This window comes from Aquarana catesbeiana, linkage group LG11 (assembly GCF_042186555.1).
Source record: "Aquarana catesbeiana isolate 2022-GZ linkage group LG11, ASM4218655v1, whole genome shotgun sequence".
Taxonomy (NCBI): domain Eukaryota; kingdom Metazoa; phylum Chordata; class Amphibia; order Anura; family Ranidae; genus Aquarana; species Aquarana catesbeiana.
In genome coordinates, this window is record NC_133334.1 from 38,991,267 (window position 1) to 39,009,154 (window position 17,888).

Consider the following 17,888-nt stretch of genomic DNA (forward strand, 5'->3'; position numbering starts at 1 on the left):
ATACTGCAGTCTGACGAACTGCGGTGGCATCCGTGTGGAGGATCGTGTTGGCGGACCCACCTGGAGTAGCATTACTTGGTTGAAACATAGCTAGGAAGATGGCCTCCAAGCACTCTCTGGAGACAAGTGGTGGTAAGAAAAATGCAGAAGGATAGAAGGATAGAAGGCTGATACACCCCTCTTCCCCTGCATTCCTCTTTCCACCATTTGTTCTAAGCAGCCATTATGAAGGCCATCTCTTTCCTAACAATGTTATCGGACGGCTGTATGGGAAGGGGGCAGGGGCCCAGTCAGACCTCATAGCTAGGTAATGAATATTGAATATTTTGTTGACAGTGATTACATTTTCAAAGCCCTGTTGCGGGTAAAATATGTGCATGTATGTCTGATCTCAGCAGGGACATTAGATTGTAAGCTCCTTTGGTGGCAAGCATCACCTGTTTGGGTGTGTAATGTGTCATTAAAGCTGAGAACAAGTGCTCACAAGATGAATGCAGGAGGGAGAGGGGATGTGTCAGCCTCCCATTCCCCTTCCTAGCTACGCTGTCGGACAGCTGCGGGGCAAGGCTCCATCCTCATAACTAGCTCATAGCTAGGCTTAGGAAGCGTCTAGCAACATGGGTCCCATGAGGGTCAAAACAGTGAAAAAAAATGAATGATAGATCTTCTTTAACCTTTGCAGTTGCCCCACTGCAAGGGAATTTTTTTGTTTTTTACCAAAAAAGCCCAGTTGGGTTTAAAAGACACACTTCCACCAAGTTGAAACAAACAATGCATAGTAAAAGAATAGATCTTATATACAGGATGTCTCATCATAACTTCTTCAACTCCTTTGAAGGAGACCTCCCTTAACCAGAGAGGCAAGTCAGGTTATATGTGCCAAATAAACAATCATCCAGCTGCCAACGAAATTAATTGGCGTTCATTCATTATGCAATCTAATTACTAGGAACCAAATATGTGCAGTTCCTCGTGGCTCTCCCTTATCTCCACGTGCTGTGAGCTCCTCTAGTCTTTGTGAATATTTGATCCCGACTCATGCTGAGATCTCTGCTAGACCGACCTGAATTTTTCCTGTTCATCTCTACCAATCCGTACAATTCCATCCTCATAACCTCTGCGGGGCAGCAGCTTGGGGCGAGTAGGCGGCGGGGGTGGTTTACATCAGATGTATCTGCCCCGTGAAGTTGGCTGATGGTGCTTCTGCCGCACAAGGCCGCGATGATCCTAATTAAGCTGCTAATTACATTCTCAGTGGAGGTGATTAATGAGCAATAGGAATGCAGTGCCTGTTGCCAATGAGATGGAGATAATTGAGCAAGTATTGACATGTCATGCTAGACACAATCTGCAAATTATTTTTCACGTTCCTGACTCAGATGAGCTTAGAAGTCTCGGCGACCATGCTTGGGAGATGCAGGACAGGAGCAAAGCAAGGCGTGGACCGTATTCTTTTTATCCATGATGTATCATTAAGGCTCTGTTCGCACTAGTGCAACTTCTCCGGTCTAATTTCAATGGCACCCATTCCTATCAATGCGATTTAAAGTTGGAAAAGGTTCCTGTACTACTTTGATGCAACTTTCTTGCAACTTGAGTGCCAGAGAGTGTAAAGTCGCATCAAAGTCTCACTCGAAATCACACGACTTTGGAGTCACACTAGTGGGAATGCAGCCTAACGGTACCCTTTACTGGAAATACCTGAACTCAATACCTGGAGGAGGTTCCAAAAAATACTTTTTTTTTTCAATTTTATCCCGTAGCCCTGCGCACAAAAACGAAACACCAAAGTGGAAAAAAAATGAAAATGTGAACAAACACATAAAAGTGCACTGGAGTGTGTCATATGGTACCCTCACAAAGAGGAAGGACTCTTCCCTAACTACCCCCAAGGATGCAAGACTACTGACCGGGGCAAGGACTCTGGTCCACCTAGCCAAAAGGCCTGGTGGACGCCTCTCCTCGTGATCAGCCGAAGATGACCACCAAGTACTAGTTTAGGGATTATCCTAAGAAGAGACTGCCAAGGCAAGGGAAGAAGGAACCTCCTGGCCACACATTCTCCCTCTAGACTTCAGGGTAGGCCCAAAGACCCACACCCTACCATCCTTGTGGAATAAAAAAAAAAGACATAAAAATAAGTGCAGTAACAAACATGTGCAGCAAATAAATATGCAGATCCAATGGCTAATACAATGGCCAGGCCTTGTTGCCCGGTCTCAGATAAAAGGTCTAGCCAATTATCTGAAAAAAAAAGCATTTGGTGTCCTAGCCAAAAGGACACTCAGTGGGGTCTCAAACCTATAGTGTTACTACCAATCCCCCCAGGTTGCCTTTCCCAAGGAGTGCTCAACACCGTGGGCTCTCTGTCTCCCTGGGCTTCAGCCAGACAACCTATCACCACTCAAATCAAGGGACACTGGGACCCTCAGGATCCTCCACACTAGGAAAATACTCTGGACCCCCACTTTACCCAGTGGACACTTAATTTGGGTTCTCCCTCAGGACCCCATCATACCAGCAGGGATACTATACAGCCAGCCATTGCAGCCAGAAGAAAGGTGGAGCATCCTACTGGACACCGATAGTACACTTGACCCTAAAGGTATTCGTTATGGCACCTGCATTATGAGTGTGCCTAAACGCCCAACTGCCACTTTACAAAACTGCGCCCCCTGTCGCACTGTAGTGACTAAAATATTTCATCTTGATGTTGCTCTAGTAATTCACATTTAGATAGTTCCGTTCTTCTTTAGTTAACACTTCTTCTATGATCAAACATCTTTAGTTTGATCTTAGCCAAAAGGCTGAGAAGCTTTGGGCCATTCAGTATAGGTGTACACCAAATTTTGGCCATATTTGGCATCTCTTAGTTCAGGGGTGCTCAACCCATGGCCCACAGGAGACATGTGGCCCACAGAGTCCTCTGATTGGGCCTGTGACCACCAACGAGGGAAGCGCATGCCCAGGGTCGGAAACCCATTGAATGCGATCTGGGCTTGCTGATCCGTCACCCCATAGCATCAAAATGCAGTGAGACAGCACCACCAGCAAAGAGAGCGGAGGGAGCAGAAGCCGCATCAGCCGATGCTTCCTCTGTAGTGGCGGCCCTGTCCCAGGCGGAGTGATACCAAGGGCACTCCGCCTCTAAACCTTTCATGCAGCCTGGAGAGCAATGCCAGCAGCAGAGGCAAAAGGTAAAGCTCAGTGCATCAAACAACACATACACTGGGCATAATAGCTTTTGCATTGGGCATATTATCACCTATAAAAGGGTTTACAACTATTAGACTGCTTTCACATGGATCCAGAGGTGCAGCGCAGTGCACCAGTGGCTTTCCTGAGGGTTAGCTGCACTGAGCCGTATACTTCTATTATATCCTGCTGGTTTGGCATGCTTTCTGAAAGTGCACCACACCCTCAAGATGTAATAGAAGTCTATGGCAAAGTGCAGCTAAACCGCAGTAAACTGCACCCGTGGTATGGGTAAACCGCAGCTCATCAGTGTGCCTTATAGGGGGCTCAGGACAGCAAGAGCTCATTTAAATTTGCGGTTTGGGGGGGCAGAAAAACCCAATAGTTCATTGTGGCCCGCGACAGGTTACCAAATTACTTAAGTGGTCCTCGCACTTCAAAAGGTTTAGTCCCCCCTGTCTTAATTGTTCTTATGCAAAGATATTCCTGTTTAAAGCGTATCTCCACTTTTGCAGTCAAATTTGAGAAAATCCCACTATATGTTTGTTATTGGTTTCCATTCACACTGCATGCCCAAAATAAAAAATAAAAATAAAAAACTTAACTCAACTAGCTGCTTAACCACTTGCCGACCACTCACTGTACATCTACTGCGACAGTCTATGCAGAATCACACATATAAAATTATATTATATATATATATATATATATATTATATATATACACACACACGCGCACGCACGCACACACGACTCTGCTCCTCCGGGTAGGGGGTGCACACATGCGCCGCTTCTGCTGTCATAAGTCACAGCACAAGCCGATCAGCGTGTGCCGGCCAATGGATGTCCGCCGGCACTCGCTGATCGGCGAGGAGGAAGACAGAACAGAGCTCTGCCCTGTCAGTGGGGATGTGCTGGATTTCGTTTCCCTGCAAAGCACATCCCTTAGTGAATGCACCTCACAGTACACACTGATCAGGTACACATTTAACCCTTTGATCGCTCTAGATGTTTAACCCCTTCCCAGACAGTGTCATTAGTACAGTGATGGTGCATATTTTTTAGCACTGATCACTGTATTAGTGTCACTGGTTCCCACAAAGTGTCAAACTGTCCACCGCAATATCGCAGTCCGGCTAAAAGTCACTGATTGCCACCATTACGATTATAAAAATTTTAAAAATCCAGTATATATCCCATCGTTTGTAGACGCTATAACTTTTGCACAAACCAATCAATATACGTTTATTAGGATTTTTTTTACCAAATATATGTAGTAGGATACATATTGGCCAAAATTTATGAAGAAATTAGATTTTTTAAATTTTTTTTTTATTGGATATGTTTTATAGCACAAAGTAAAAAATATTGTTTTTTGTTTTTTTAAAATTGCCAGTCTTTTTTTTGGTTTATAGCACAAAAAAATAAAAAAATGCAGAGGTGATCAAATGCCACCAAAAGAAAGCTCTATTTGTGGGGGAAAAAAAGGACGTCAATTTAATTTCTGTACAGTGTCGCACGACCGCGCAATTGTCAGGTAAAGTAACAAAGTGCCGTATTGCAAAAAATGGCCTGGTCATGAAAGAGGGTAAACCTTCCAGAGGTCAAGTGGTTAATTACAAAACATAACATTATTGATTCAGTTTTTATTTTTTTTTTAACAGACACTCTTCATTTTAAATGTAGATAATTTAACAGAAAAAAAAAAATTACATATTACATATAAAAACATATAAAAGACTCAAAAAATGTTTCTAAGATTAGGGTTGTGTTTTTTTCCCTAGGTATAGAAGAAGACGTTTAAAGATGCAGCATAATATAACAATAAAAACCTACAGAAATGTGGCCTTGTCTCCTCATCATCAGAGAGAGCGTCAATGTCAGATGGATTGAGGAAATTATCAACCTGGGAAATAAAGTAAAAAAGACAATGACTTGTAAACATATATTATTGTAAGTAAACAAAAGTTACAGTAACAATCTTAAAGTGACACTAAACAATATCCTTATTCTCTGAAAAAAATGCACAGACATCCACTACTTAATGGCCCTGTAATCTACTTCTCATGAAATTGTTTCTTATGCCCCGTACACACGGTCGGACTTTGTTCGGACATTCCGACAACAAAATCCTAGGATTTTTTCCGACGGATGTTGGCTCAAACTTGTCTTGCATACACACGGTCACACAAAGTTGTCGGAAAATCCGATCGTTCTGAACGCGGTGACGTAAAACACGTACGTCGGGACTATAAACAGGGCAGTAGCCAATAGCTTTCATCTCTTTATTTATTCTGAGCATGCGTGGCACTTTGTCTGTCGGATTTGTGTACACACGATCGGAATTTCCGACAACGGATTTTGTTGTCGGAAAATTTTATAGCCTGCTCTCAAACTTTGTGTGTCGGAAAATCCGATGGAAAATGTCTGATGGAGCCCACACACGGTCGGAATTTCCGACAACACGCTCCGATCGGACATTTTCCATCGGAAAATCCGACCGTGTGTACGGGGCATTACTGTGTCTTTCTGAATCCATGTAACTTTCTCTGTGGGCTCCTGAACCTCTCCTTTTACCCCCCTTACTTACGTTTGTTTGTAACAAGCAATGCATGTTACAGTGTCTTGAAAAAGTATTCATACCCCTTGGAATTTTCCACATTTTGTTATGTTACAACCAAAAACGTAAATTTATTTTATTGGGATTTTATGTGATAGACCAACACAAAGTGGCACATAATTGTGAAGTGGAAGGAAAATGATAAATGGTTTTTCAAAATTTTTTACAAAATAAAAATCTAAAAAGTGTGGTGTACATTTGTATTCAGCCCCCCTGAGTCAATAGTTTGTAGAACCACCTTTCACTGCAATTACAGCTGCAAGTCTTTTTGGGGATGTCTCTACCAGCTTTGCACATCTAGAGAGGAACATTTTTGCCCATTTTTCTTTGCAAAATATCTCAAGCTCTGTCAGATTGGATGGAGAGCGTCTGTGAACAGCAATTTTCAAGTCTTTCCACAGATTCTCAATTGGATTTAGGTCTGGACTTTGACTGGGCCATTCTAACACATGAATATGCTTTGATCTAAACCATTCCATTGTAGCTCTGGCTGTATGTTTAGGGTTGTTGACCTGCTGGAAGGTGAACCTCCGCCCCAGTCTCTAGTCTTTTGCAGACTCTAACAGGTTTTCTTCTAAGATTGCCCTGTATTTGGCTCCATCCATCTTCCCATCAACTCTGACCAGCATCCCTGTCCCTGTTGAAGAAAAGCATCCCCACAATATGATGCTGCCACCACTATGTTTCACAGTGGGGATGGTGTGTTCAGGGTGATGTGTAGTGTTAGTTTTCCGCCACAAATAGTGTTTTTCTTTTAGGACAAAAAGTTACATTTTGGTCTCATCTGACCAGAGCACCTTCTTCCACATGTTTGCTGTGTCCCCCACATGGCTTCTCGCAAACTGCAAACAGGACTTCTTATGGATTTCTTTCAACAATGTCTTTCTTCTTGTCACTCTTCCATAAAGGTCAGATTTGTGGACTAATAGTTGTCCTGTGGACAGATTCTCCCACCTGAGCTGTGGATCTCTGTAGCTCCTCCAAAGTTACCATGGGCCTCTTGGCTGCTTCTCTGATTAATGCTCTCCTTGCCCGGCCTGTCAGTTTAGGTGGACGGCCATGTCTTGGTAGGTTTGCAGTTGTGCCATACTCTTTCCATTTTCGGATGATGGAGTGAACAGAGCTCTGTGAGATGTTCAAAACTTGTATTTTGTTTTATAACCTAACCCTGCTTTAAACTTCTCCACAACTTTATCTCTGACCTGTCTGGTGTGTTCCTTGGCCTTCATGATGCTGTTTGCTCACTAAGGTTCTCTGACAAAGCTCTGAGGGCTTCACAGAACAGCTCTATTTATACAGAGATTAAATTACACACAGGTGGACTCTATTAACTAATTAGGTGACTTCTGAAGTCAATTGGTTCCACTAGATTTATGTGAATGTAACCCATTTCCCCCGTACAAAGGTACAAACAGAGAGCTGCCGGCAGTGTTGGCAGGACAGTGTCTTTGCAGGCTCCAGTGTTAAAAAAAATAATAAATGAATTCCCCTTTTTTTTAACCTATAAAATCAGGTGCATTATTATTATTTCACTTAAAGGTGAAAGTCCTTAGATGTGGTGGCTGCATTCGTTTTCTTTTTTTAAAGTTTTATTAATTTTATTTTAGGTGATCCTGCCAGTAACACACTTCCTGTCCTATGATGACAATGCTTAGTCACTGTACTGTATCTATGGTGAAAGGGCGCTATCCTACTAGGATAGGACTACAAAACACCTCCATGTCTCCTCTTGTTCATAACATAGGGGGAGGAGTTTTTAGTTCACATAGATAGCTTGGAACAGCGTAACTGTTAACAGTCAGCATGTGAAGTTATCGGCCAACTAGATCTCCGACGGATCAATAGATGTATCTTTCCTTTTATAGGATGACCACTGTCTCCCAACTTTGCTACTGTGTTGACACCCAGTCACATGCTCCCCTAGTAAAGACAGTAAATTGCTTTGCCAACACACATGCTCCACTGTTGTCACTATCAGTAAGCCGATCTAGAGCATATATACAGTGGAACCTCGGATTGTGAGTAACGCGGTTTACAAACGTTTCACAATACAAGCTATTTTATTTTAAAAATCCTGACTCATTTGCGAGCGTTGTCTCGCAAGACGACCAGGACGCAAGCAGTACCACATTTGGCCAGAGGTGCGGGGGGCGCCAGTGACGCACCAGTGACGCACCAGTGACGCTCGGCGACACTCGGAGTCGCTTGGAAACACTCCATTCCCAAGTGTCTCTTAAGCGTCTCCAAGCACCTCTGGCGCCCCCTCACCTCTGGCCACATGTGGTACTGCATAGCCAAGCAGTGGCTGTGGAACGGATTATCTGAGTTTCCATTATTTCCTATGGGGAAACTCGCTTTGATATACGAGTGCTTTGGATTACAAACATTCTTCTGAAACTAAAAATGCGAATTATGCTAGTTCCAAAGTATTACTGTATATCCAGCTAACGTTGAGTCAGGTGCATGTAAACAGGAAGTGGCAGAAAGAGGCTGGAAGATATCAGCAGAATTGAGAAATATAATGCTAAAAAAGATTAAACAGATTTATTTTTTAAAATGGTAGATATTTATGATGCACAGTACTTTAGAAAAAGAAATGACATCCAGTTAGGGCTTAGATGTACATTAAAGTAACTCTAAACCCTAACTGGATGAGATTTACTATGCTAAAGTAAAAAATTTTCAAAACTAAAATACGATTTACGTTTTTCACCCTTTCCCATCATTTGTTGCATCTCCTGCAGCCTCTTTGCAGCCACTTGCTGTCTTGTTTACATGCACTCCAGCAATGGCTGCATGGCGTTTCTCAAGAAGTGTTTCCTGATGGTGACAACAGCAAACAATGCCTCAATGCCTTTGGAATATGTGTTGACCTAAAGTCTCCATCGGATGCTGCGGTGACAATGTAGGAACACAATATAGAGGCAAGGACAAAAGTATTGTCACCCCATACCAGGAAGTGCCTAAACATGATGATACTTTAGTTGAAATATCAAATAGATGAGTGATTTACCTGGACTCTTCCAGAGTGTGTAAGGCTGTGACAACATCCTACATTTTCTCCTTCACTGATAATCAGCTGTAAAAAGGTATAAAAATGGATCATTCCAGTTCATTTCTTAACCAAAAACTACATTTTGGGCTTATGCTGTCAGAATACTCTCAATGTATTAATTGTTCAGGCTCATCAATGAAAGATTTCAAGCAAAACTCCATAATTTACAACTCCAATGCCAAAAAAGTTGGACGCTGCGTAAAATCAACAAAAAAAAAAGAATGCAAAGATTTGCAAATCTCATAAATCCATATTTTATTCATAATAGAAAATAAATCAAAAGTTTAAACTGAGAAAATGCAGTTTTAAGAAAAAAATAAGGTAAATTTTGAAATTCATGGCAGCAACATGTCTCAAAAAAGTTGGGAAAGGGCAACAAAAAGCTGGCAAAGTACAACACCCATTCCCGAAGAAGTTGGGACAGAGACATGTTTACCACGGTGTAGCATCCCCTCTTCTTTTAAAAACACTCTGTAAGCCCGGGTTCACACTGACTGCGGGAATGGAATTGTGCAAGTTCAGCTGAACTTGCACAATTTTATTCCCGCATGTCAGTCCCTATTTCGGGGGCGATTTCAAAGACATCTGTGTGGGTTTCTGCACAGATGTCAATGGAAATCGCAACCCGAAATCGCCAAAAGTAGTACAGAAACTACTTTTGGAAATTGGTGCGGCGTCGCACAGATTAGAACGGTGCTATTGCCGGCAATTGCTGCCGATTTGGCTTGCAATTTGACATGTCAAATCACATGCCAAATCGCACCAATGTGAACCAGGGCTAAATGTCCGAGAACTGAGGAGACCGGTTGCTGGAGTTTTGGGAGAGGAATGTTGTCCCGTTCTTGCTTGATATAGGATTCTAACTGCTCAACAGTCCTGGGTTTTCTTTGTCGTATTTTTCATTTCAAGATGCGCCAAATATGTGAAAGGTCTGGACTGCAGGCAGGCCAGTTAAGCACCTGGAGTTTTCTACTAGAAAGCCATGCTAGATTCAGAATGCAATTTAGCATTGTCCTGCTGAAATATGCAAGGCCTTCCCTGAATTAGGCATTGTCTGGATGCGCGCATATGCTGCTCTATAAGCCAGATATATCTTTCAGCATTGATTGTGCATTTCCAGATGTGCAAGCTACCCATTCCATACACACTAATGCACCCCCATACCATCAGAGATGCAGGCTTGAACTGAGCGCTGATAACCAGCCGGAAGGACTCTCTCAGTGGCAGCCCCTCCACTAGGAGCGCAGGGGTGCCGCCCCCCATCCATGCGTCCAGTCCCCTGACCTACATGCAGGGCACCGGACCATGGATTCCAATGGGGGGGGGGGGGGGTTGGAAGCACGTGATTAGAACCAGAGGCTCTAATAGGCTTCAAAAAAGGGTGGGCTCGGGGCGCAGAGCACTGTGCTCCGAGCCTACCCAGTCGTGTGACAATAGCGGTCAATCAGGAAGTGGGTCTTGAGACCCGTTTCCCGATTGTCAGAAAGGAGAAGCGATCCCATTGGCCTAGGAGGTGGGAGGAGATGCACAGGCACCGTGATGCGGTCGGCACTCTCCGGGAACACGCGGCTCTCAGCCCCGCTGCCTCATCCTCCTCTCTATCAGAGCCTTCAAATCAGCTCCGGGGGTACACCCACTCCCGCTGTCACCCATTGGGGATAAGATCTGAGTCAGCGATTGGGGCGAAAGATGGGGTTGTGTCTCCTGATCTCGGGGTGGCAGAGGATCCACGCCAGCAGACTACCACAGAGAAGAGGTGAGTGAGCCATGTACACTTAGTGAGCCGACAGGGGTGTGTGAGTGCGGTGCGGGCTGGAGTGATGGGGGGTGGGGGACCATAGGCAGGTTCATCTGCCCCCCCCCCCCGATTGATGGAGCACCAGCCACCACTGGTCTCTCTCCTCTTTAGTCCAGAGGACACAGCCACCATAGTTTCCAAAAAAAATCAAAATTTCAATTCGTCTGATCATGGAACAGCTTTCCATTTTGCAGCAGACCATTTTAAATGAGCTTTGGCCCAGAGATGACGGCTGTGTCTCTGCATCATGTTCAGATATGGCTTCTTCTTTGCATGATAGAGCTTTACCTTGCTAATTTGAGAAATCAGATTAGATTGAATTTGATGGAACGAGCATTGAAAGACAATGAGGACATGTGAACCATACCTGCTCCAGTTCTTCCTCTTTTTGCATATCAGCACTGACGTCACGCTTTTTTCTAGCTGGGGCGTTTTCAAAAACTGAACAATGATTTTGTGGGTCATCAGTCTGGATCTGACAATCTTGTTTCTCTGTCAAAGAAAAAACATATGAAAAGATCTGGGATCACTGAAGTAAAATTGGCCTGGAATAACATATACCTATAACAGGGGTCGCGACTGCCCCCCCCCCCCTTCGGCCGCAGTTTGGAGACCACTGACCCCTCTTTTCATTATCAGCCAAAGTCGACCAATGAGTACTAGGTTGGTTGCTCTCCCAAAAGAGACCCCCCAATGTAGGGAAAGAACCTAATGGAAAAATATTGAGCATGACTGCTTGTAATGACTTTAAAATCTGACTCCAGGCTATTTAACATTTTTAAAGGGTCTTCTGGAGCTGTATCAAAAAAAAAAAAAAAAAAAAAAAAAAAAAAAGCAGCTCTGGCTGAAATGTCCACCTCCTCTCCAGCTTTGTCACCAACACAGGGTCGTCTTTAATATTGCTTGGACCCTGGGAAAACATTTTCTTGGGCCCTCCCATGCAATTTCGCTCTCCACCTGCTCTGAGTCTACAATAAATAGCAGCTAGACTCAAAATCAGTTTACTGAATCAGATCAGGCCATGATTATGATTGGTTGCCAGAGGTTACAGTGTACCATTACCACTCACTGACTGGCTTCTAGAGGTTACAGCACACATTATGGCTCACTTATTATTTGCAAGAGATTATAGCACATGACTTCTGCTTGCTGATTGGTTGCTAGAGATTACTGTACATGAATACTGCTCACTGATTGGTTGCTAGAGGTTACTGGACATCCTTAGCACTCACCAATTGGTTGCAAGAGGTTAGTGCACATCATTACTGCTCACTGATTGGTTGCTAAAGGTTACAGCACATCATCTCCTCACTGCCTGCACGCCATGGACTGGGGAGGTGAAGGGACCCATCAATAGACAGAAAACTTCAATGTAATGGGGATTTACATTGACCACTAATGTAATGGGGATTTACATGGACCACTAATGCAATGGGGATTTACACTGACTACTAACGTAACAGGAGCATTCACAGGAACCGTTAATGTAAGGAGGGATTTACACTGACCACTAGTGTGCATGAAAGGAATGTACACCAAGCCCCAATGTAATGTAATGGAAGATTTATACTGACCACCAATGTAACTGAGACATTTAGCCTGCTTTCACATTTTTGGGTGTCAGGAACGCATGCAAAATCCCTTTCCTGACACAGAAACGTGCTGCCCTTTAGCAGATACACAGCAGGGCCATTAATTGTTAATGACACCCTCACACATCTGCTGAGATGTGCGTATTCACATGCACCACAATTCACGGTGCTGTGGCACCATGTTATTTTGAAAAAGGGTTCCACCTCCAATTTGCTTACCTTTGCAGAACAGGCTGATGTTAGGCTTAATGACCACAGTTGTAGGCAGGACTTTCAAGCATGCTCCGTTACCTCCCCAATGGGCAGCATTCAGCAGAAGTGATGGTGGACATGACCTCAGGGGGGCATGATATACATATGAATGCCACCTATTTTTTCATATCAATGCAGCCGATCCACAGTTATTTACATATTATTGATGCTGCTATTTATATATGAATACAGGTAATTTACATGTAAAACACAGGATCTGCAGGTGAGTCATTTGTACACATCAATAGGCAGAGCTGAGAAGCATTAGTAAATGAACTTCACACTGAGATATCGGGACACAGCACGGGACTAAAACTTCAAGGGACAAGGGAATTTGAACTGGCACAGTTGGCAAGTATGAGGCAGCTGCTTTGAGACCCACAACAATGATGGGGCCCAGGGCAGATGCCCCTTTTGCCCTGCCTTAAAGATGGCCCTGCACCCACAGTAACAGCTTTCCACCACTAGATGTTCTCAGTCTTAGTCATTCAGCAAAGACTAAGGACATCTTTTGAGTGCAAAGTGTCATGGACCAACCCCAAGGGGGCATCACCCCAACGCCCTATATTGGCATTTAATAATGTGATTGCACTGTTAGAATAAGATCTAAAGAGGAAGGTGACCTTGCACATCACAGGACAGAAGACCTTTGGATGAAGCAAGTAAATAAAAAAAATAAGCATAAAAATGGAGTGAGGTGAAGTAAGGGTGATTGAAAGAATGAGCCCAATGTTGGTCTTTAACATATTAACACTTTTGTGAAATTTTAGTGATTGGGTTTACATATACATATAACATTTTGCAAACCTCAGCTTTGCCTATCAACAGTATTTTACCTCCAACAGCTGAACATGCTGCATATGCTCATTCAGAGACATCTTACGACAGTTGGCAATGGACTGACCCTCCAATAACTTCACGCGGCCACAACCCATAACTGACAGTTTTCTTTCCTCAATGCTTTCATGCTACATCCACGGAGTGCTTGATCAAACAACTGCTAGAATTAACCACCGAGGGGATGACACCAGGTAGGACACAAAGGCAGTGATAAATGTTTCACGCTCCTGTGAGATCTCCCCAACCCCCACCCCCAGGGGCCCCCTGTGCTCTAGCGCTGCTTGTTCCCTTCTGCCAAGATCCTCATAAAACTTTCATCCTTGCTTCAGCTCTTTTCGTGAAGACAAAGAGACATCTGGTCAGCGCTAGCCCTTCACAGTCGGATATGAATCAGGTATGAAAATAATATTCCTCTGAAGATTGAATGGGAGACAAAAAATAAAAAAAAATCCTGCGGTCTTTAAATTTAGCTCTTTACATCAAACAATAAAAGGGAATCTTTAATTCAAATGAGGTGTATGGCGTCCCTGGAATAGAGACAATTCTGAAGCTTATTGCCTCAATCCCGATGCCTCACGCCAACATCAATCGCTAATCGCCAACTGAGCCGGTGATGGCTCTCTTCTATCTCTTTATGTCGGCTGATGCTTTTATTTTCCTAGGTGCCCTCTTCACCTATTTTTCATGTGGAGCCTGATTCTCCTAGAAGTGCACAAAGGCAGATAGAATACCCTTTTGCTAATCACCCCATGAGGCTTTACAGAAGGGGATAGAAAGAGGAACCCAAGAGAGATAGGCTCCTTCCGAGCTCATCCGTGAAACAAAAGGTTTGTTAAGGATCTTACAACAGTCATTTTTCTTTTACCGTGAAAGGGATCTTGTTCTTTAGTTTTAGAATATCTGTATAACTCTTTATACCCAACATGGGGTCCCGTTACTAAAAAAAAACTCTTCTCTCCTACAGCAGAACGTTTGGGGAAAAATTAATTTTCTAAGCCCACTGTGAATTAGACAAAACAGCAGTTTCTGCAGCCCATCAAAAGGGAATTTGTTTGCTGGGCTGGCAGGAAAAGTGTAAGATTAACACTCTATGCCGTGTACACACGGGCAGACTTTTCGACCGGACTGGTCTGACGGACCGAATCCGACCGTGTGTGGGCTCCATCGGACCTGCAGCTGACTTTTTTGGTCGAAACTCTGACGGACTTTAGATTTGGAACATGTTTCAAATTTGTCCAACGGACTCGAGTCCGGTCGTAAAATCCGCTCGTCTGTATGCTAGTCCGATGGACGAAAACCCACGCTAAGGCAGCTATTGGCTACTGGCTATCAACTTCCTTATTTTAGTCCGGTTGTACGTCATCACGTACGAATCCGTCAGACTTTGGTGTGATCGTGTGTAGGCAAGTCCGTTCGTTCAAAAGTTCGTCGGAAGTCCGTCAAAAGTCCGTCAGACCAGTCCGGTCGAAAAGTCCGCCCGTGTGTACGCGGCATTAGGTTTACAGAACAGCTAAAAAGTTTTATTGAGGCATAAAGCATGGTAAGTGCACCAAAATGGTGGTTCTACCAGTTGCAAAGGGTGACATGCATATTTATTGACTTGCAGTGTGACCAGAAAGAGAAAGAGCACCCAAAGAGTCACCAACCTATGCTTATAAAGATAAACATCTTGAGTAAAAGTATGTAGGATGGGCTTACTGAACACAGGATTATCAAACTTTGGATTTGAGCACTACTAGAAGGCTTTAGGCCTCCACTAAGCTGGCATAGATGCACACTCCCATAAGGAGCAACTACTCAAAACAGTCCTCATGGCCATCTTACACATCCAACCTCTAAGCCGTGGGGGGTTAGGTACAGAAAGCATACCCCAGTAACAATGGCTGTTGGGCTGTTCCTTCTCATTCCCACATATACTTGCCCCTTCTTGGCTGAGCCAGGTGAATAATCACTCCTCTAGGTATAGGCTCACACAAAGTGAAGAAGAAAAGTCCAAGTCTTTCCTTTTTACTGCTTTTCACTGAAGCATAACTGGAAATATTTCAATAGTCCGATAAACTTTCGATAATATCCTTCACCAAACCACAGTGTCCAACTTTTGTCCATTTTCAGGATACTCTTGACTGAGTCTTTGCTCTCTCCAACGTTAGTCCACCTGGAAAGTTCATTATCTGGAGCTGCTACATCTGGCAGAAAAAGGCCTCAAGCATTCCCATGGGGGCCATAACAGATACAATGCACTCCCTTGCCATCAAGGCGCACTCATTCCTCCAACCTTCCCTCCTCTATCCTGGGTAGCTCTTTATTTATCTTGTTCTAAAAGGGAAAGGGAAACCCTAGTGGACCAACAGGAATTCATGGGTACATTGGCTGTCCAAGAGTGCACTTTGTGTATGTCATATAGCCCCCTTTCCGAAGGGGAAGGACCCTTCCCTGACCACCCCCCAGGGTGAAAGGCTCCTGACGGGTGTAAGGTATAGTTGAGTCGACCTAGCCAAAAGGCCCTGTGGACCACTCTCCTCGTGATTAGCAAAAGTCAATCAATGAGTTCTAGGTGGGGGGCTCTCCTGAAGAGAGACCCCCAATGCAGGGGAGGAAGGAACCTGGAAAAATTATTGAGAATGACTTTTTGAAATTAAATAAAAATGCAACTTCTGGTAACTTTTAAATTTTAAAAAAAGGGTTCATCTGGACTTATATCAATGAGAAAGCAACTGGCTGAAATACTCCTCTCCAGCTCAGTTACCCACAGTAACAGCTTTATACACTCACTGGCCACTTTAGTAGGTACACCTGTTCAATTGCTTGGTAACACAAATTGCTTACCAGCCAACTTGCTGAAGTTCAAATTGAGCATCAGACTAGGGAAGAAAGGGAATTTAAGTGACTTTGGAAGTTGCATGGTTGGTGGTGCCAGACAGGTTGGTCTGAGTATTTCAAAAACTGCTGATCTCCTGGGATTTTCATGCACAACTATCTATAGGGTCCAAAAAAAGAGAAAATATCCAGTGAGGGGCAGTTGTGTGGAGGAAATGCCTTGTTGATGTCAGAGGACAGAGGTGAATGGGCAGACTGGTTCGAGATGTTAGAAAAGCAACAGTAACTCAAATAACCACTCGTTACAAACAAGGTATGCAGAATACCATCTCTGAACACACGACACATCGATCCATGAAGCGAATGGGCTACAGCAGCAGAAAACCACACCGGGTGCCACTCCTGTCAGCTAAGAACAGGAAACTGAGGCTACAATTCGCACAGGCTCAACAAAATTGGACAATAGAAGATTGGGAAAACGTTGCCTGGTCTAATGAGTCTCTTTTTCAGCTGCGACATTCAGATAGTAGGTTCAGAATTTGGTGTAAAAACAGAAGAGAGAGGCGCCTCTGGGTGTAGACTAAAAACAAGTTTTATTCATAAAAGGATAATAATGGTCAAACTCACATGTTGAAGGTCATCAGTAAGGCATAAAATAGTGAGCAGATACTGAAGAGGACATCATCCATCAGGAAATCAAGTCAGTCAAACAGCTCCTGGCTGGGGGCTCTGCCTGTGTGTGAGGAGAGGTACCGCTGAGATGTATGGCCGGCCGCAGCGGTGACAGGTCACAGTACTAGGCGGAGAGCGTGGAGGAACGTAAACATCCGGCGAGGAGTGATGACGTCATGGATCGAGCGACGCGTTGCAGGGCGTACGGGCTGTGGTGACGTGACAGCCGCGCCCCTTCATCAGAATTTGGTGTAAACAACATGAAAGCATGGATCCATCCTGCCTTGTATCAATGGTTCAGGCTGGTGGTGGTGTAATGGCATGGGGGATATTTTCTTGGAACAGTTTAGGCCCCTTAGTACCAAATGAGCATCGTTTAAATGCCACAACCTACCTGAGTATAGTTGCTGACCATGTCCATCTCTTTATGACTACAGTGTACCCATCTTCTGATGGCTCCTTCCAGCAGGATAATGCACCATGTCACAAAGCTCAAATCATCTCACCACTGGTTTCCTGAACATGACAATGGGTCACTGTACTCTAATGGCCTCCACAGTCACCAGATCTCAATCCAATAGAGCACCTTCAACCTTGTTGAATCTATGCCATGAAGACTTAAGGCAGTTCTAAAAGCAAAAGGGGGTCCGACCCAGTACTAGCAAGGTGTACCTAATAAAGTGGCCGGTGATTGTATATACCCTGTTCTAAAAGGGAAAGGGAGACCCTAGCAGACCAACCAGGAATTCACGGGTGCATTGGTGCCCAAAAGTGTTTTCTGAAGCATAACGACACAGCAGAAATACATGTCTACCTTCCCACTGTTTTTAACAATATGGAGGTGGTTCAAGCAGAACTTCAAAGAAGGTACAAAGTATGCATATTTTTTACCAGGCAGCATTTGAGTTTAAAGAAGAAAAAAAAACTCACTGACCTCTGTAGCTGTAGGCACTGTGGTGTAATTCTTCACAGCAAAACACTCACTTTTATTTCAACCTTTTTCCATTGGATTAGACTACTATTACTTTCTACAGGAGCAGCTGTCAAA

The 17,888-nt window shown here is 43.9% G+C and overlaps 1 protein-coding gene across 3 annotated transcripts in view; it reads right to left on the reverse strand.

The window, feature by feature from the left end:
* The window catches only part of IFTAP (intraflagellar transport associated protein), a 66,750-nt gene that overhangs the window by 22,930 nt on the left and 25,932 nt on the right, over positions 1-17,888 (reverse strand). For all 3 annotated transcript variants that reach the window (XM_073604182.1, XM_073604183.1, XM_073604181.1), the window contains 3 exons: positions 11,035-11,159; positions 8,828-8,893; positions 5,031-5,100 (listed from right to left, as the gene is read on the reverse strand). In XM_073604182.1, the coding sequence (XP_073460283.1) occupies positions 5,031-5,100; positions 8,828-8,893; positions 11,035-11,159 (261 nt within the window). The remainder of the gene's footprint in view (positions 1-5,030; positions 5,101-8,827; positions 8,894-11,034; positions 11,160-17,888) is intronic.